This window comes from Chlorocebus sabaeus, chromosome 5 (assembly GCF_047675955.1).
Source record: "Chlorocebus sabaeus isolate Y175 chromosome 5, mChlSab1.0.hap1, whole genome shotgun sequence".
In the NCBI taxonomy this organism is placed as follows: domain Eukaryota; kingdom Metazoa; phylum Chordata; class Mammalia; order Primates; family Cercopithecidae; genus Chlorocebus; species Chlorocebus sabaeus.
Window position 1 is genome coordinate 70013955 of NC_132908.1, and position 21153 is coordinate 70035107.

General features: G+C 41.2%; 1 protein-coding gene across 3 annotated transcripts in view; it reads left to right on the top strand.

Annotated features, from left to right (window-relative positions):
* The window catches only part of HYDIN (HYDIN axonemal central pair apparatus protein), a 480054-nt gene that overhangs the window by 106929 nt on the left and 351972 nt on the right, over positions 1 to 21153 (top strand). For all 3 annotated transcript variants that reach the window (XM_073015549.1, XM_007993708.3, XM_073015550.1), the window contains exons 6-8: positions 372 to 491; positions 3748 to 3882; positions 17005 to 17204. In XM_073015549.1, coding sequence (XP_072871650.1) covers positions 372 to 491; positions 3748 to 3882; positions 17005 to 17204 — 455 coding nt within the window. The remainder of the gene's footprint in view (positions 1 to 371; positions 492 to 3747; positions 3883 to 17004; positions 17205 to 21153) is intronic.

The following is a 21153-nucleotide window of genomic DNA, read 5'->3' on the forward strand; positions in this document are numbered from 1 at the left end:
TGAAAATATGTTTATTCAAACTTTGTTTTTGAAGGGACTTTCCCCAGGTGAAAAATACTATGCCTGCAGAGTTTTTTTTTCAGGATTTAAAACGTTTTATTCCTCTGCCTTCTGACTTGTGTTACGTTGAAAAGTAGGCATGCGCTTTTGCTCCTTGAAAGTTAAATACTCTATTTTTTCCCTCTAGTTTCTTTTACACATTCTTTTGTCCTGTGTTTTCAGTGCTTTTACAATGATGTACCTGGGTATGGATTTCTTTTTGAATATTTCACATGTTTAGTTTTAATATCCATAGATCTATGTAGTATTATCTTCCCCAGTCATTTTTGTCAATGTGTGACTATAACAATAATTTACTCTTTCAATTGCAGTTTTCAGGAATTGACCTGGATCAGGCATTATTCCAGCCCTTTCCATCAGAAATTATATTTCAGAACTACACTCCCTGTGAAGTCTATGAAGTTCCACTGATTTTGAGGAACAATGACAAAGTGAGTATGTTCACTGGGGTAGGTGAACTCTTCCAGGATATATGAGAATGGGTTATAGTAAAGTGGGATCTTGAGGGATCTTTGATAAGTTCTTTAATTTAATAGATTTAGGAAAATAATATGAAAACATGTTCTTTGATTATAAACTTAATGAAGACAAGGCTGTATCTGTTTGTTGCTATATGTTGAGTCCTAACCAGTGCCTCACAAGTAGTGAACTCCCAACATGTGCACTAACTTTTGTTGTTTAAAGGATTGACCAGATGAATGTCACGGGGTTCTCATGTATGACAAATTGGGCTAGGTTTTTATTTAAGACAGGGAAATTACTATTAATGCTTATGTAGTCTTCATTAGAGACACCATTTCCCCAATTCAAGATATAAACTCTACTCCTGAGAATTGCAATTGTTGAGCATATATGTATGTGTATATATGTATGTGTGTGTGTGTGTGTGTGTGTGTGTGTGTATATATATATATATATTTTTTTTTGAGACAGAGTTTTGCTCTTGTTGCCCAGGCTGGAGTGCAATGGCATGATCTCGGCTCACTGCAACTTCTACCTCCCGGGTTCAAGCGATTCTCCTGCCTCAGCCTCTCAAGTAGCTGGGACTATACAGGCATGCACCACCACACCCAACTAATTTTGTATTTTTAGTAGAGACAGGGTTTCTCCATGTTGGTCAGGCTGGTCTCGAACTCCTGAACTCAGGTGATCCACCCACCTCAGTCTCCCAAAGTGCTGGGGTTATAGGTGTGAGCCACTGCGCCTGGCCAAGCATTTATATTTATATTCTCCAATGCATTTATATTCTGCAAATTGTACCTTTTAAAACCCCTTCTTTTCACTTCTAAAAAATGTAGGTCCCTTTCCTTCTTTTCTGTCTTCTCCTTTCTATAGAAGATAGCCTTCAGAGTTTGTCTACAGTCAGTTTTGGAAGGCTTCTCTCACTGTCTGTCTTGTCTCTTTGCGATTGCAACGGAAGATTTCTTTTTCAGCCTTATGACTTTTTCTTTAGACATAAATTAGGGTTTCTTTCAAGAAAAGATATTAAATGCCTGAAGAGTTTCTTGACACTTAACAATAATGAAAGAAAGAGTAATGCGGAAGTTCAGCATGAAGCACACTTGAAATATGAAAAGTAATCAAATGGGGAGGAAAGCATTGGAGAGATGGGATATCTGGGCGTAAAGACAAGGAGGAATACTTTCGGGGTCTAAGAATGTGGAGACAAAAAATTTTACTTATAAGACAAAATGGAAAATAAGTGAAGACTATGTAAGAATCCAAAGCAAATGGGAAGACTTGCAGTTATATTTGGTACAGCCGCTCATTAAGGGAATCAGCGATGCCTTGCAGAGATCAATGGGGTGACTTAGTGACAGCAAAGCCAGACTCGGGAGAAAATAGTCTGTTTCATTTTTTTCTGCAGTAGCGTTAGTAAGAGAAGCTCATGGGCAGAAGTGAAAGAGAAGGAAAAGAACCGGAGGTGCTCAAGGTTGTGTTCCTAGACCTCCAGAAGAGGTGCATTGCACGGACAGGAGGGCTCTGTCTTTTCATGCACTTCAGTTCTCACTTCTGACTCGCTTTTTCCATTTCTATATTACTTTTGACTCTTGCTGAGGTATTTTTAGGCTACTAAAGTGGTACAGTCCAAAGCGTCCTTTGGTCACCCCTCTCTGACCTTAAACAAGAAACGGTCATCAGTGGTTGTTTAATAGCAACTCGGGGTAAAGGGCATGTGTGAGTTTTGTCTGCCAGATGCTCAGTTCTCATGGATGACACAACATCTCTTGATAAGATGCAGCCAGAGTGCTGGCCACATGGAAAGAGGGTCCCATCCTAGGAACATCCAGCTACTAACAAGCAGACAGTTCTCTCCAGGCGAGGCAGGCTTGTCCTCTGGTGACTCCAGGACCCTCATACCAGGTGGCTGATGTAACCCTGCTCTTCTGCTTCCTTAGTTCACAGTCTTCTAAAGAACCATGGAGAGAGATTTGGGGCCCCAAGAAATGCTTTCTGTGCCATTCACCTTTTATTTGCTTCCTCACTGTCGTGGGGTACAAAAGATAGAGCCTGTCAGGTTCTTATTTTTGTGTCTCCATCTCTCACACACAAGCATAAGAATGAACCAGAATACTTACTATTTTAATTGGGTTAAAATGATAAGAACCCATACTCCAGAGTCAGATTGATCTGGGTTCAGATTCCAGCAGAAGAATTAGACTTTAAAAGAATGGAGCTGTTGGGAGCTGCTCTGAGGCTGTGCTGGGGGATATCCTGATGCTCTTTGCTCTTGCTTTGTGGTGTGTTTACTCAGGACCATCCCATGGAGAGGTGGGGTGGAGTTTGGCTGGGACTTGACTCGCAACACCTTTGCTTGGTGAAGCTGTACCACTTTGGGCAAGGGTCTGTAGCATGGGAGTCATAATGAAGCTCAAAGGTTATGGTGAGGATGAGGTGGCATGTCATGTGCCGTAGATGGGCCATTGAAGGGGTGCAGGAAGTGTGACTTCTTCTCTCAGAGCAGTTCTCAAATGCTCAAATGTTGGGAAATCCAGCTTAACTCTGTTATGTGGGTGACGTTTGAGCTGATTAAGGAGTTAGCCCTTGAAGATAGTCACTTTTATTTTTATTTATTTATTTATTTATTTATTTATTTATTTATTTATTTATTTATTTTTGAGACAGAGTCTTGCTCTGTCCTCCCAGGCTGGAGTACAGTGGCCCAATCTCAGCTTACTACAACCTCTGCCTGTTGGGTTCAAGTGATTCTTCTGCCTCAGCCTCCCCAGTAGGTGGGATTACAGGCGCATGCTACCACACCCAGCTAATTTTTTGTATATTTAGTAGAGACGGGGTTTCACCGTATTAACCAGGATGGTCTCGATCTCCTGACCTCATGATCTGCCCGCCTCGGCCTCCCAAAGTGCTGGGATTACAGGCATGAGCCACCACGCCCAGCCGATAGTCAATTTTAAATGATTTAATTTAAAAATGAACAAAGACTTGCAATAATAATAAAAATAAGTAAGAACAATAATGTTAATAAAAATTAAAACTAAAAGGTAGTGGGTGCTTACTTTTTATGGGATAAAGATAAGTACTGTCATCTCCTTGTATAGTTGAGAAAACTGAAGTTCAACCCTGACCAAGGTCACATGTCTAGTAAATAGTTGATGGAGATTTCAGTCTATGTTTAACTCTCTGCTTTTTCACATGCACAGTGTTTATCATCATGTTTCCCTGCAGATTCCAAGGTTGGTGAAGGTTGTGGAAGAAAGTTCGCCTTACTTTAAAGTAATCAGCCCCAAAGATATTAGTCACAAAGTGGCTCCTGGAGTGCCTTCCATATTCCGAATCCTTTTTACTCCGGAGGAGAACAAGGTAATACCAGGACTGGCAAGAAATTGGACACTTGTACTGGCAGATTGAAATTCAATTCTGAATATTTACAGAGGTGGTGGTGGTGGTGGTGGTGGTGGTGGTATTGGTGGTGGTCTTGGTGTTGATATTTGTGTTTGTGTTGGTGGTATTGGTGGTAGTGCTGGAGGGTGGTGGTGGTGGGTAGTGGTGGTAGTGTTGGTGGTGTTGGTAGTATAGATGGTGGTGATATTGCTGCCATTGATGGTGGTGGTGGTGTAGATGGTAGTGGTGGTGTTATTGATGTTGGTACTGGTGTTGTTACTATTAGTAGTGTTGGTGGGTAGTGGTGGGTGATGGTGGTGGGGTGTGTAGATAGTGATGGTATTAGTAGTATGGTAGTATAGTTGGTGGTAATATTGTTGTCATTGATAGTGGTGGTGTGGTGGTGTAGATGGTGGTGGTATTGTTGTCACTGATGGTGGTAGTAGTGGTGTTGTTAGTATTTGTAGTGTTGGTGGGTGGTGGTGGTGGTGTAGATGGTGGTGGTATTGGTAGTATTGATGGGTGATGGTGATGGTGGTACAGATGGTGGTGGTGCTGTCATTGATAGTGGTGTAGGCAGTGGTAGTCATGAGAGGAGTGCTGAGACAAAGGATAAAGATTTTGGCTTCTAGGAAGTTTGGGGCCTTAGTTGGTTATGACTTTCCTCCCCAGATTCTAACTAGTTTGCGAAAGAGACCCAAGACTCAAACATAATATCATAGTATTGGCCTCAGTAATGGTAAAGCTAGAGCTGAGAGCAGAGGCCTGCCTGGCCTGCTCATACCGTCAGCTCACAGGCAGTCTAGGAAGAACCTGCAGTCAAAAAGGAGGCCATTTTCTGTCAGCACCACTGCAGTGGTGGGGAGGGGAATGGAGCCCAATCTCACTCTCCTCAGTCATAGAAATTCCAGTTCCTCCTAGGAGGGAAGGAGCAGATATGGGGGCCTGAGGGTGGAGGCTTCCTCCCCACCCCTTCTCCAGGGAGTAGAATCGTTGGTGAAGTTTTCTTCTCTGTGGGCCTAAATGGGGACTTATGAGGAGGAGAAAAGAGTTTTACCAGCATGATTGAAGGAGTGAGGACAGAGAACAAGTCTTAAATATGCAGAACAAAATGCAGGCTGTATATCATGTTAATAGCAGGCATGCTTATCTGTGTTGCATTCTATGGTTGGAATCAGTAGAGCACAGTGGAGTCAGACAGAACTAGCATGGAGTCCTTGCTTCCCCACTGCTAGTACCTATCGGCTGCTGTCGATATCATTACCAGTATTCCCTCTACTATTGCTGTTGTTACTACTTTTCTGGAGAGCAAGGATAGAGAATTTAATGTGGCTTGTTAAGTATGTACTCCTTGTGGTGAGTGGTTAAAACTACCATTATAATAATACCATTGTTATAATTCTGCCACTTTGTAGTATTACTATTTATATCTTAGGTTGTGTTTAGGAAACTACAGTTTTGTTTGAGGTTCTACTGAAATAAATAAAAAGATAAATAACTCCAGATGTAGGGCTTTTTGTTGCATATTGTTGAAGTCCTCATTTTTTCTGGAGGCTTTTTATCTGGATACTGTCTGTGGGGACAACAGGGTCTGGATTTACTGTGGGTGTGAGACTCCTACACCATCATTTCTGTAGGAAGCTGATTATAATCCTTTGTGCAGCTTGAAATACAAAGCATGCTGGATTTGAGGAGGTGGCTTTTCTTAGTTTTTTTCTGTGATGGAGAAAATATGTCTTCTGTTGGATAAGTATCATTGTATCTGCACCTAGTCTGACTGAAAAAAGGGTACACGAGACTTTCTGGAGATGGAATGTTCTATATTGGCATAAGGATTACATGGCTGAATTCATTTGTCAAAACATTTAATATTTGTGCTTTTCAATATATACGTAAGTTTTACCTAAAAAAAACTTGTATAACAATAGAAGGGGGAGGGAGTGGGTAGAGGTATAGAGGGAACCAGAATAATGGAATGTTAAGAGTTGTTGAATTTGAGTAATGGGTACACTGGGGGTTTGTCATGCTAATCTGTCTTCTTTGTGCATGTTTTAAATTTTCCATAATCAAAAGCCAGAAGAAGAGAGAGATTTTATTACTGTTTATCTATCCAGCAAAGAAATAGTTGAAATGTATTTAAAATATGTTGCTATGTAGTTTATAAATATGAAATGCTAACATTCCTGGTGAGGATTATTGCTTCACTGTGTTTTGTAGCTGCTTATCTTACGCTCAGCTCTTTTATTCTTTCTTACCATTCCACTTATCCAGCATTGCATGTCTATTGAGGAACCCCTAATTTAAAAAAATTAACTAAGTTAAATGTTGTTATACTTTTACTTCTAAATATTTGAAAGTTATCAAAAGCTACATGCATGTTTGAGGAGATATAGTGAGGATAATGGTTACTTATGAGAAATTCAGCTATCCAATTTTGGAGACACTAAGATCTTGTGTTGGACTTGGCTCTAAACTCTATATAGTTTATTTCCAAAGACAAGAGTTTTTTTCTCATTTTGCTGGCTAGCTAACACGATGATGACATAGTCAGTTATCTACATTCGCTTTCACTGTTGGAAAGTCGACAGGGCAGTGCGCAGAATGACCAGCTAGGGTTGGGCATGCTGTCTTTCGGGCTGCTCCAGAATGCAGCCAACAAGTGACTAGAGCCAGATTTATTTTAGGAAGAAAAAAAAGTAATTCATTTCACCAAGTGTCAGTGTTTCTTCACTTGGCCAAATTGATAGCCAAAGTACATACTTTTTTCCTTCTTATCCCCTGCTGATCCCAGCACACTCCATTCTCATTTACCCTCCTCACATCTGGAGGGTGAGATGTGTAAATTGCAGCATGCCACAGTTAATAAGCCAGCCCTCTTTCAATTGGATTTTCAGTACCATGAATATTAGCACGTCGAAGATGATAATGCAATTTACATTTTTCCCCTGTCATCTATTAATCTGGCTGCCTGGGGATGGAACTTGTTAAGAATGCCAAATGCCCAGATAACAGGTGCAGTAAATTTACTTTGGCTTTCCTTATCTTTCCTCACTCAGACTTTTAAAAAAATGATTGGACATGTTATTAATATAATAATCCTAGTGTACATATCATATACTGTAGAAATATAGCCAGTATCATCATAAAATAACACTATACAATTCTAGAGCCTGACATTTTTCTTGACCACTTAAATTTGTATCTTTACCATTAAAATGAGAATGAAAAATATTAGGATTTTGTGGGAAAGCAAAAGAGAGTACTTCCTTGGACTTAAGAAAGCATCTGTTTGCAATGTGTTGTCATATGGAAAAGGCAGCAAGCTTTGAAGAAAGCATGCAGTGATGCAACTGGGTGGCTCAGTTATGGTTTAAGAAAATGTCTAATTTGTTATCAGAATGGTTTTTCCAATTTGTCACCATGAAATTTAGAAACCATAGCCCAAGAAGAATAAAAAATGTGAGCATGTTTTATGTTATCTATGTATACAATAATAATAAAACTATATTGCCAGCAATTTGAATTTAAATGTCGGTATCATACAAGTGGCCACAATCAATGACTTTTGTTGGCAAAAATAATATTAGGATTTTGTTTTCCTTCTGCCTGAAATTCTCGCTCCCCAGTTCTATCTGGATCACCCTTATAGGCCCAGTATCTGGCACAGGGCCTGACACATAGAAAGGGTGCAGTAAATATTTGTAGAGTGAGATAAGTAAGTAAAAGTTAGTCTAAGAAATTATAAAGAAGTTTCTTTGACTTGAGGTTGGCCTACAGATGTTAAGAGCATGTAAAAAGGGCTCAATTACCTTTTTGTGTCATGAATATATTAGATGTTAACTTTCTTCTTTGTCATTTCAATTAACAGTAAGATGTCTAAGAAATCTTCTCTAAGAAGTGTTTCTCTTTATTTTGTTTCATATTTCCAGATAGTCACATCCATACTTTTTAGCTTTATGGACCTCATAAATATAATGTGATAATAAGGCTAACAAGGATTTTAGGAAATTTCTTTATAAAAAAACTCTTGATAGTGTCGTACCCAGAAAAGACATAAAAAATAAATAATATTCTTCCATTTACTCAGTGCCAGGCCCAGTTTTCTGAGCCAGATCCAATGGAGAATAGAAGAACAAGCTTTGGCCTTCGTGGAGCTTACATTTCACAATGAATAAACAAACCAACAAATATATACAATTTAATGTAGGAATTGACATAGTAGAGGGTAGGGAATGATAAGGGCTTTGCTTGCTTCCAAAAGTAAAGTCAAGGAAGCTTTCTCTGATAGGAAAGTCAAGGGAAGACTCCTCTATTGTGGTGACATGTGGGCAGAGAACTAATTTAAGCCACACAAATATCTGAGGTATGGGCTGTCTAGGAGAGGGAACGGCAAGTGCAAAGGCCCTGTGGTAGAAACATGCTTGGCAGTCAGCTCGGGAAAGTATGCGAAGGCCAGTGGGGCTGGAGCAGAGGAAGCTGTTGGAAACATGGTAGGAAATGAGATTCCAGAAAGTGTACTCGTGAAGGATCTTAGAAGTCATACAAAGTGGGATAGGAAGCCACCATAAAGTACTTCAAATATTTTTATTATGGAAGGCTTTCTTTTCCTCATATGCAAAAGTAGAAAGAACAGCAGAATGAACTGCCATCACCCACCTTTTCAAATCTCAGCATATGACCAGTCTGGCTTCATCTGTTCTGCCCCTTCCCCCAGTAGATTTTGAAGCAAGTCCCATATAGCATGCAATTTCATCTGTAAATATTTCATGATTTTTCTCTGGAAAATAAGGGCCTTTTAAAAAGTTAGCATAACCACAGTACCATGATCGTGCCTAAAAAACCACAGTCACTCCTTAATATCATCACATATTCAGTCAGTAGTTTAGATCTTGATTTAAGAAAACCAACTTTAACAAGTTGTGTTTTTTTTTGTTTTGTTTTTTGTTTTTTGTTTTTTGTTTTGAGACGGAGTCTCGCTCTGTTGCTCAGGCTGGAGTGCAGTGGCGGGATCTCGGCTCACTGCAAGCTCCGCCTCCCGGGTTTATGCCATTCTCCTGCCTCAGCCTCCCGAGTAGCTGGGACTACAGGCGCCCGCCACCTCGCCCGGCTAGTTTTTTTTTTTTTGTATTTTTTTAGTAGAGACGGAGTTTCACCGCTTTAGCCAGGATGGTCTTGATCTCCTGACCTCGTGATCCGCCCGTCTCGGCCTCCCAAAGTGCTGGGATTACAGGCTTGAGCCACCGCGCCCAGCCACAAGTTGTTTTTTTTAAAAAAAAACATTGTGTACTAAGTGCAACAATGGTTCACAATTAAGAAAAAGTTTTTTTTTTTTAAGTTGGTTTTCTTAAATCAAGATCCAAACAAGGTTTGCTGATTGCATTCCCATCACATCGTTTAGAATGGCCCCTTGCCGCCTGTTGCCTGTAACTGATAGTTAGATCTATAACCGTGATTAGATTCATTTAATTTTTTCTTTTTTCTTTTTGGTCAAGAATCCTTCACAGGTGATGTGGTACTTCCTAGTGCATTACATCAAGAGGCACACAATGTCTGTTAAATTTTGTTTTGTTTTTGTAATGATCCAATAAAGATCATTCCCTACATCACTGAGGGTTAAGTTTCTAATTCTATAATTTATTTTGCACTTACTGGTTGAAATTATTCTAAAAACAATAACAACAGTGAAACCAAAACTTTCCCTCACCAGCTTTTCAGCTCCCCTGAGGTATAGTCCATTCAGGAAAGATAGGAGAAATGCTTGATTCTCTCCTTTTATCCAGCCTGATGGGTTGTGATTAGGGATGACACAATCTGACTTACATTTTAGGAGCACTCTGGCTGCCAAGTAGAGAATAGACTGAAGCGGAGGCACGTGAGGCATCATAGCTAGTGGCCTCCCCTTGACATTGATTTTCTCTTTCCTCATTGGTAAGAGAACCACAATTTAAAAAAAAAATTGTAATTGACAAAAATTGTATACATTTGTAGTGTTCAACATGAGGTTTTAATATATATATACACATTGGAATGGCTAAATCAAGCTAATAAATATATGCATTATCAAATTAATATATATATAACCTCACATACTTATAATTTTTTTGTAGTGAGAACATTTAAAATCTACTTTCTTAGCAATTTTCAATTTTACAGTACATGGTTATTAACCATGTTGTATAATAGGTCTCCTGAACTTCTTGTCTAACTGAAATTTTGTACCCTCTGACCAGCATCCCCCAATTCTCCAACCTCAGCCCCTGGGAATCACTGTTCTACTCTCTGCTTCTAAGCGTTTGACTGTTTTAGATTCCACATGTCAGTGAGATCATGTAGTATTTGCACCTCTATGCCTGGCTTATTTTACTTAGCATAATTGCCTCCAGGTTCATCCATGTTGTCACAAATGATGGAATTTCCTTCTTTTTTAAGATTACATGATATTCCATTGTGTGTATATACCATATTTTCTTTTTCTTTCTTTCTTTCTTTTTCTTTTTTTTTTTTTTTTTTTTAACAGAGTCTCACTGGAGTGCAGTGGGACAATCTCAGCTCGCTGCAGCCTCCACCTCCCAGGCTCAAGCAATCCTCCCACCTCAGCCTCCCTAGTAGCTGGGATTATAGGTGCTCGCCACCATGCCCAGCTAATTTTTTATTTTGTTTTATTTTTAGTAGAGATAGGGTTTCTGCACGTTATCCAGGCTGGTCTCGAACTCCTGAGCTCAAGTGATCTGCCCATCTTAGCCTCCCAAAGTACTGGGATTATAGGCATGAGCCACTGTGCCCGGCCAACGTTTTCTTTGTATGTTCATCCACTGATGGACACTTGGGTTGATTCAGCATGCCGGTTATCATGAATAATGCTGCAGTGAACATGTGGGTTCAGGTAGCTCTTCCACATACTGATTTCATTTCCTTTGGATATATACCCAGAAGTAAAATTGCTGGATCATATGGTAGTTCTACTTTTAATTTTTTGAGAAACTGCCATACTGTCTTCCATAATGGCTGTACTAATTTACATTCCCATCATCAGTGTACGGGGAGAACCACAAATTTTAATTGGACACTTCTGCCTGAAATAAGAGATTACATTTCCCAGCCTCCTTCACAGCTGCGTGTAAGTGTCGACCAATGAGATGTGAGTAGGACTCCAAGGCACTTGCTTGAAGAGAGCTGACACAGCAAGAGGTGCCCTGTCCCTTCTACCTTCCTCCTTCTGCCCTGCAGCTTGGCTGTGAAAGAGTCGGGTCCCAGGAATTGCTCTGCCCCATAGGGTGACATCGAGGATGAGAACTGCATGCTAGAATGGTAGAGCAGGAATTTAGAAATTTGAGTCTCTGATGACACTGTTGAGCCACCCGACCGACCTGGCCTGCCTACCTCTGGACTTCTTTGTGTAAGACAAGTAAACTTCTACCTAGTGTAAACTGCTCTGATTTTGCTCTTTTTCGTGTTGTAACATAGCTGACTGATCCCTGATGCATACAAGGGGCAGAGGCTACTATAGTAGTTCAGGTAAAAGATAAGGAAGTTTGGATGAGGGTGGTGACAGCAAAGGTGATGAGAAGTAGGAGGAGTAAGGATGTATACTTTTTTTTTTTTTTTTTTTTTTGAGGCAGAGTTTTGCTCTTGTTGCCCAGGCTGGAGTGCAATGGCGTGATCTCTGCTCACTGCAACCTCTGCCTCCCGGGTTCAAGTGATTCTCCTGCCTTACCCTCCCGAGTAGCTGGCATTACAGGCACCTGCCACCACGCCCAGCTAATTTTTTGTATTTTTAGTAGAGATGGGGTTTCACTGTGTTGGCCAGGCTGGTCTTGAACTCCTGACCTCAGGGGATCCAGCCACCTCAGCCTTCCAAAGTGCTGAGATTACAGGCATGAGCCACTGTGCCCAGCCGGATGTATACCTTTATTGTACAGCTGCCAGGATTTACTGATGGATCGATGAAGGATACGAGAAAGAAATGCACCTAATTTGAACTGTAGGATTTTGGCTAACAGCTGGTCAAATGGTGGTGTCATTTACAGAGACAGGGAACAGAGGAGGAAAAGCAGGTTTGTGAGGCTGGGTGTTCAGTTCATCAACTGAAGTGACTGCTTAAGCCTGCAGGCCGTCAGAGCCTCCCAAGTCATAGCATCTGAATTAATTGTAAGCCAGCAGAGCAATATATGATGATGTATAATCTAATATAGTCATATTAAGTGCATAGCTTCAGAGATTGGAATACATTGTAAGGGACTTTAAAGAACCTTATATTCTTTTATGGGTGTGTGAATTAATTATGAAAAAATTTATAATTCGAATCAAACTTCAAACCTTCCTCATTTGGGAACTTGAAAAGGTCTGAAAACATCTCTCTCAGTATTTCAATTAGGTTCCTAAGCTATTTACAGCTGCTTTTAATTCCTTCTAGAACAAGGCAGCGGGTATGTGAGTATAGAATACAATGAGGCAAACACTTCAGGATCTCCTCTTATCCTGGATTCAGCAGCATCTTTTGTTCTAGCTCTCAACGCCTCAGTTAATGCTCAGTCTTCACGTGTGCCAGGGGCTTTTCAGTTTATAATTCCCAGCAAAACGTGTGCTGGCTGGATTTGATTTCCGAAGAAAAAGCGAAAATAGTACTTATCTCTTTAGGACTCTGTAGGAATCGGACTAGGCTGTTGCATTGTTGAATTCTGTGGGGTTTTCTAAGATCAAGTGTGCTTAGTGCAATTTGTACTTCCTCATGTCTGGATAGCGTCAGTTTTGAGTCTGGCATTCCCATCTGGAAACCAGAATTAGTTGCAGAGATAAGAGCCTAACAACTCAATTTTTTAAATTTTATTTTTATTTTTTATTTTTATTTATTTATTTATTTATTTATTTATTTATTTTTTTGAGACAGAGTCTCACTCTGTTGCCCAGGCTGGAGTGCAGTGATGCGATCTTGGTTCACTGTGGCCTCCATCTCCCGGGTTCAAGCAATTCTCTGCCTCAGCTTACCGAGTAGCTGAGACTCCAAGTGCAGGCCTCCATGCCCAGCTAATTTTTGTAGAGACTGGGTTTTGCCATGTTGGCCAGGCTGGCCTTGAACTCCTGGCCTCAGGTGATCCACCTGCCTCAGCCTCCCAAAATGCTGAGATTATAGACCTGAGCCACCACGCCTAGCCATTTAAAAAAAAAAAATTAATAAAAAGAAGTTTTTGTGGGTACACAGTAGGTATATATATTTATGGGATACATGAGATATTTTGATGTAAGCATGCAATGTGAAATAAGCACCTCATGGAGAATGGGCTATTCATCCCCTCAAGCATTTATCCTTTGAGTTACACACAATCCAGTTACATTCTTTAAGTTATTTAAGAATATACTAGCAACCCAGTTTTAATCAATTTCATGAATCCTATTTATTCCTTTTTATGACTCACTCCTGCCTTAGGACTTGTATGTTTGCAATTCCCCTTGGCAGGAACACTCTGTTCCTAGATCTCACCCAGCTGGCTCCTTTTACTGTTCAGGTCCCCATCCAAAGGTCACCTCCTCAGGAAGACCTCCTTAGTTATTCTAACCTAAATCAACCCCATCTGATATTATCACTTTCCTGTGCTTTATTTTCTTCGAAGCCCTCATTACTTTCTGAAATTATGTTGTTCTATTATTATCCTTATCAGTATATGGATGGCTAGATGGCTCCCTACCAACGAGAATAAACATATGTTGAATTTTTCCTATTTGCCTTACACATATTGTACTTAATACAAAAGTTTGATAAGGACAACTAACATTTATCAAGTACTTACTACTTGCTAAATGCTAGGCTAAGTACTAGCCCACACAAGTCCACATCTGTGTCGTCTCATGCCTGGACTACAACAGTGTCTTCCTAACTGGCATCCCTCTTCCCACTGCAGTCCATGGCCCACATAGCAGCCAGCGCTTTTTCTTTTTTTTTTTTTTTTGCGATTCTCCTGCCTCAGCCTTCCAAGTAGCTGGGACTACAGGCATGTGCCATCACACCCAGCTAATTTTTATATTTTTAGTAGAGACAGGGCTTCGCCATGTTGGCCAGGCTGGTCTTGAACTCCTGACCTCAGGTGATCAGCAGCCAGCGCTTTTTCTAAAACGTTACTCAGGTTACATCAAGATCAGCTTTCAGCCTCGGAAAGGCCTTCAGCCCTCTCACATCCTAACAATGGCTTACAAGATCTGTGGGATCTGGCCCCCACAATCTGTTGGCCATGTGTCTAACCACTCTCCTTCCCTTGCGCCCCTCTGGCCACAGGTTCCAAATCACACTTCTCCCAGACAGCCATCCATCCATATGGCTTCATTTGTCACTCACGTCTCTGCTGAAGTGTCCCCTCCTCATAGAGGCCTTTCCTGACTGTCCCCCCCGCCCCGCCCCATGTGAAAGAGCTCTCCAGTCTCTCTGTCCCCATATCATGATTTAGTTCCCGTCCCTCATCACTACCGAATGTTCTGTTACTAACTTGCCTTCCTTCGGGAAGTATTTGTTGAGTAGTTGCTGAGTACTAGGCTCTGTTCTAGGTACTGGGTATACAGAAGGCAAGAAGATGGGCAGATCCCTCTTGACATGGAAATATGGGGGAGACATGCAGTACACTCACTGGGGAGGTAGAATATACGATATACCAGATGGCTCTGGGCAAGACTGAAGCTGGACAGAAGGCAAGGGAGTGATGGGGCAGGAGAGGGGAGAGTTCCATTGAAAATAGGGCAGTCAGGGGAGGCCTCAGGGAGAGAGTGGATTGCTGTGCCAAGCGCTGAAGAGGTGAGGGGGTGAGCACCATGAATAAGCAGAGGGAAGGAGAACATCATGTGTGAAGGCTCTGAAGGGGAAGCCTGTGGCTGCAGAAGGACCAAGGGGAGAGAAGGAGATATGGCCAGAGAAATGATGGGGGCACTAGGCCACCAGACCCTCTATAGTACGCCACCCTCAGCCTAGGTGCTTTTCAGCAGAGAAGCAGCCTGAGCTGACTTACATTTTTGCTGGATCCCTCTGACCCTTGGGTGGAAAATAGACTTTAGGAGAGCAAGGGTTGAAATAGAAAGTCCTGTTAGCCTGGGAAAGATCGGAGTGGCTAGGACCAGGGTGGCAGGAGTGGAGGTGGTGAGGAGTGATTGCAGTTTGGATATATTTTGAAGGTAGATCCTATGGATTGTATCAAGAAATTGAGAAATAGAGCATGAAGGGATGCCTCCTTTCAGGGTTCTAAAGCCAGACCGCTGGAGGGATGCAAATGCCAGTACTGAGACCAGGAGGCTACAGGTGGAGAGAGGGTCAGACCTTAGCTGTCTTTGTGGAGCCTTTGTCGGTACTAGAAAAAGGTTCCCCCTCTGGGCTGAAGCTGTTTTGCCTCCATTCCTGGCCCTCAGCAGAAATCTTTATGCACGGTAGCAGGCAGTGACATTCATCAGGAGCTTTGGTTTGGGACATAAGTTTATATCCAATGAGATGCTGACTGGGCAGCTGGTTATGAGTTTGGAGCCCAAGGGGACAGATAGAACTACAGGCGTAAAGGCTATTTGTGAGCATTCCTGGCAGTTTTAGCTTTATATTTATTTGTATGTGAGTTGCACTGTGTGTTACATATCCTTTATTCATCTGTTCATCGTCTCCTCCATCCTGATGTGAGCTGGAGAAGGACCGTGACCATGTCTGCATTTCCTAATTGGTTGTATTGCTAGACCTAACACAGTGCCGTGCTGGCACCTGGGCACTTAGTGAACATAGTTGAATAAATAAACTGGGGATGCCACTGCTTTATGCTTGTTCTGTGGCTTCATGAAGTTGAGTATGTGGCCAGCCCTGTATGCCAATTTGTATGCCAGATGGTCCCATTCTTATTCTATGCCCAAAGCCCAAAAAGAGCTTTTGTTAAAACCTCCACCACTTACTACCAGTTATCACATGGTTACCAAAAGGAAATTTATGTTCAAAATGGCTTTTCATTAATCAAGATTGCCTTGCAGCTAAAACACACAATAAAAGGATGAGAAAACTTAAAATGAAGGAAAACGAAGCTTTTTAAAGATGTCAGGTACCTTTTATGGTGACTTAACTTTTTCTTTGCTACATTGCAGGCAAGTATTCTATTTCTGTCTTATGAGATGGCATAAAGAGTGACTTTATTCAGCATTTCTGTTGCATTTAAACTCATTACTGGGGAAGAGAGATGCCTAGGGCCTCAGCATTTTTATTTGGAGTGGTCAGAAATGGCTTTGTGCAAGAAGTGAGGTTTCAACTGACTTATGCATCAGTTAGCTATTGCTATATAATTACAAACAATCCCACATTTAGTGGCTTAAAATAATAAGCACTTATTATTGCTCACGAGACTATGGTTCAGCTGGGTGGTTTTTCAGGGTCTTGCCTGGGCCCTCTCATCAGGTAAGGAACTCTGTTCATTGTAGCTGGGCTCACATATCTGGGGATCAGCTGGCTCTAGGCTGGTCTAGCATGGTCTTGGTTAGAGCATCCAGGGGCACATCCTGCAGTAGGCTGGCCCAGGCTTGTTCACATGCCATTGGCAGGGTTCCAAGAGCAAGACTGGATAGGCCCAAAGCTTCTTGAGGTCTCAGCTTGAAACTGGCATAGCATAACTTCTGCCACCTTTTATTGCTGAAAGCAAGTGGAGTGGAGGCTCCTTTCTTGATAGAGGAGCTGCAAAGTCACATTGCAAAGAGTATGGGCAGAAAGAGGCCATTAATTAGAAACATCATTCTAATACATGGGCTTGAAGGAGAACTAGGGTTTGGAAGGAGGACCTGAAGGAACTGTTGTGGATCTTCTTGGATCTACAGGAGAAATGGGCCTGGCCTGCCACTGACCTTCATCCTACCTCCCTGTTGCCTGGGAGACACATGAAGCATAGCTTCTCTACCAGCTGTAGGTTTTAACACTAGATCTGTTCTCTCTCTCTTTCTCTCAGAAAAGACAATCTCATTGAAAATACTTCTGTCATTGTCTTAAGTTTTCATAGAAATATACTAAAAGTTGTTTTGCAAAATGCCTCTCATCGATGCTTTTTCTTGCACAGTTATCATGATCATGTTGTTTTTTCCACAAATAATGATTGTACCCTTCCCTTGTAGGATTACTCCCATACGTTGACCTGTGTTACTGAAAGAGAAAAGTTTATTGTACCCATCAAAGCCAGAGGGGCACGAGCCATTCTCGATTTTCCTGACAAGCTAAATTTTTCCACTTGTCCTGTCAAATACAGCACCCAGAAGATTCTGCTGGTACGAAACATTGGCAACAAAATTGCTGTATTTCACATCAAAACTTGTAGGTATGCATGCCTTTGGCTCTTGTTTTTGATTGATTATAGCTAAATCTAGTCAGCTCAAGTAATCTGCTACCATAACATTGGGGGTGGAACTGCTTGTTACAATCTTCAGTTGTAAAGCTGGGAGACCTCGCTGACGTAGGGTAGACTTCCTCTTCATCCTCAGAGGAAATTAAAATTCCAGGTTTAATATCTTATATCCATATTATATTAAATCCTCTTACCTGTTTGGTTTTTCAAAATGCTGGATAAAAACGCTTGTTTTAGTACAGAGAATGGCCCATGAGAATATAGAAATAAATTGGTCTTGACTGAGAATTTTTATAACTGGCTTGGTTAGTTTTCTGTTGCCATTGTAACAAATTGTCACAAACTCAGTAGCGTAAAACGACACAAATTTATTATCTTACATTTCAATGGGTCAGAAGTTGCACTGTGCTAAAATCAAAATGAGAGCAGGGCTGCATTCCTTTCTGGAGGCTTCAGGGGAGAGTACATATCTTTGCCTTTTCCAGTTTCTAGGGACCATCCACATTCCTTGACTCGTGGCCTTCAGGTTTCTCCTCTGAAAAATGGGGAAAAGTACACCAGCCAATTCATAAGGTTGTTGGGATAATCAACAGAAACTGCTGGTATATATCAAGTGCTGTATAATCGGTGTTTGCTCTTTTCTTTTTCCTTCAAATGAGCTATGGCCAGTGTGATAGACAGAATGATGACTCTCCAGATATGTCCATATCCTAATCCCCAGAACCTGTGACTGTATCATGTTGTATGGCAAAGGGGAATTAATATTGCAGATATAATTAAAGTTGCTGATCAGCTAATGTTAAAATCGGGAGATAATCCTGGATTCACTAGATGAGCCCAATGTAACCAACAAGGACTTTTAAAAATAGAAGAGGGGAGCAGAAGAGTTCAGAGTGATGAGCTGTGAGAGGGACTCAACCTGCTGTTGCTGGCTTTGGAAGATGAGAAAACTGAGGGATAGAGAAGTAACATCATTTCCTTAAGAGCACAGAGCTAGTAAGTGATAGAGCTGGATTTTAATCTGAATATTTGTGGACTAACCACAGTGTAGACACCATAGGACAGTATAAAGCAGGGGTCCCCAACCTCCGGGCCATAGACTGGTACCGGTCCAGTCCATGGACTGTTCAGAATCAGGCTGCACAGCAGGAGGTGAGCGGTGGACAAGGGAGCAAAGCTTCATCTGTATTTACAGCTGCTCCCCATCGCTTGCATTACCGCCTGTGCTCCACCTCCTGTCAGATTAGCTGTGGCATTAGATTCTCATAGGAGCACACACCCTATTGTGAGCTGTGCATGTAAGAGATCTAGGTTGCATGCTCCTAATGCCCAATGATCTGTCACTGTCTCCCATCACCCCCAGATGGGACTGTCTAGTTGCAGGAAAACAAGCTCAGAGCTCCCACTGATGTACCTTATGGTGAGTTGTATAATTATTTCACTATATATTACAATGTAATAAGATAGAAATAATGTGTGCAATAAATGTAATGTGCTTGAATCATCCTGAAAACATCCAACCCACCCCGACTCTGTGGAAAAACTGCCTTCCATGAAACTAGTCCCGGGTGCCAGAAAGGCTGGGGACTGCTAGTATAAGAATGATGAGACAATCCCATCTCTCAGGGACCTCTCTTATCAGATGGAAAAGAAGGATTTGTTCTGGGGCATGAGAGCAAGTGACTGACCAGTGGGGTCTTAAAAAGAACAACCATCTTGGGAAGACAGGAAGCAGGGGTTCAAGTTCTTTTCCATAAAAAGTAGTATATAGATACTGGATTTAAGTTCTCTTTCAGTAGGGCCTTATCTGTGGCATCTTTTGCTGACTTAATGATGCATTTGTCCAAAAGGAATTAGAATTTGCTTCTACCTGTTCCCAAAAGTTAGGCTACCATGGAGTACTCTTTTGGTAATTTCCTGCCTTAGGAGTTCCTGGACTGATAGCTCATATGCAAATCCCACACCTTCATAAGATACAAGTTCAAGTTATGAATGTCCTAGAGAAACATTGTTCCTTTAATTAAAAACTCAGACACTTTTTCTTTTGCTGATGGGAGTGTGTTGGAGGAGTTCTTCATATTTTTCACGATTATACAGGGATCTGGTCCCAGTCCCCTAACTTAACCATTGTGAGGCCTTGTCTCCTGCTCCAGCGGGGCTATTAAAAACCCAGGCTTCTGGGCTACTGGGAGCTCAGGGCAGACCTATCATTAGCTCAGTGACTTACTGGTGTGGTTCTTAGGTTCCTCTTTGTTTTGGAATGATATAAGTTTTTCTTATTTTTGTGCATACTCAGTTATGCATTTATTTACATTATCTTTTATCCAGTCTTTCTAGGTATTTTCTGGTGGGAGAGTTTTCAAGTGACCCAGTTTGCCATACTGTAGGGAGCAGCACTGCTATATTGCCAGTTGAGGGCACATCCTTTGGGAGGGAATTTGTGTTTATTTCTCCAAGTATTCTAGGTGAATCACTCTCTCTGAACTATTTCATGTAGAACCGCGTTTCTGTCTGATATCCTATTTTTCCTGGCCTAAAACTACCTTTAATATTTCTTGTAGCACAAGTCTACTGTAAATTCTCTGTTTTTGTTTATCTGGAAAAAAAAAGTCTTTATTTTTCCATCATTTTTGGAAGATATGTTTTTCACCATATAGAATTCTGGGCCAACAATCATATATAGGTTTTTTCCCTAGTACTTTAAATATGTCTCTCAATTGTTCTTCGACTTACATTTTTCTAATGAGAAGTCTGCTGTGATTCTTATTTTTGTTCCTCTCTATGTAATTATCTCTTTTTCTTGGGCTACTTGCATGATTTATTTTGTTTTTGCAGTTTGGAAATGATATGTCTAGGTGTAAGTTTGTTTATGTTTTGTTTTTTGTTTTAAGGATTTTGTTTTGCTTTTGCTTGGTTTGGGTTTTAATTTTGCTTAAGGTTCTCTGAGCTTCCTGAATCTTTCATTATTTTTGGAAAATCTCAGCCATTATCTCTCCAAATATTTTTTTTTTTGTTCCATCCCCTTTCACTTTTTCTTCTGCTTGCAGGAAAGTTCTGCCTGCCACAGGTAAAAGCCACAGTCTAAATTGTATGTACATGTCCCATCTCCCTTGGGGGAAACGGGTTATCTGTCTTTAGATTTCAGGCTATTTGATGTGCTACCTCAGCTCTCAGACAGGCACAAGAAAAATTGTGATTTTGTTATTATCTCACTTTCTCTCATGGTTAGGGTAAAAGAAACATTCTTTCCAGCTTTCTGCATCCTAGCTAGGAGCAAGATTCTGAACCACTTTAAATAAATCAACCACTAGAGGCAAAGGAAAAGTTCTTTTGGAAACCAGTGTCTCCTGACATTATTCATAAATGCTCTACAGGCCTTGTTTGTCATCTCATGGCAAGCTTCACATATTTTGATAGAGGGAGAAGGAAGCAGGTTGTTCAACTGGCTTCCCATGAATTAGAAATAACCCATCTTGGCCTGGCATGGTGGCTTATGCCTGTAATTTCAGCATTTTGGGAGGCCAAGGTGAGTGGAGCACTTGAGTCCAGGAGTTTGAGACCAGCTTGGACAACATGGTAAAACCCTGTCTTTACAAAAAATACAAAAAGCAAAAAAATAAGCTGGGTGTAATGGTCCATACCTGCAGTTCCAGCTACTTGGGAGGCCAAGGTTGAGCTCAGGAGGTCGAGGTTGCAGTGAGCCATCATCATGCCACTGCACTGCAGCCTGGGTGACAGAGAGAGACCCTGTCTCAAAAAAGAGAAAAAAAACAAAAAAAAAACACATCTTTTTCCATTGAAAAATGGTCTCCCACAACCACCATTCACAATACCCATGAAAAACTGTTACATTGGTATTTTTTTCTGTGAAAAGAAAGAATCTACCTAAGGTGGAAATGCAAGTGCAGGAACATATCTTCCT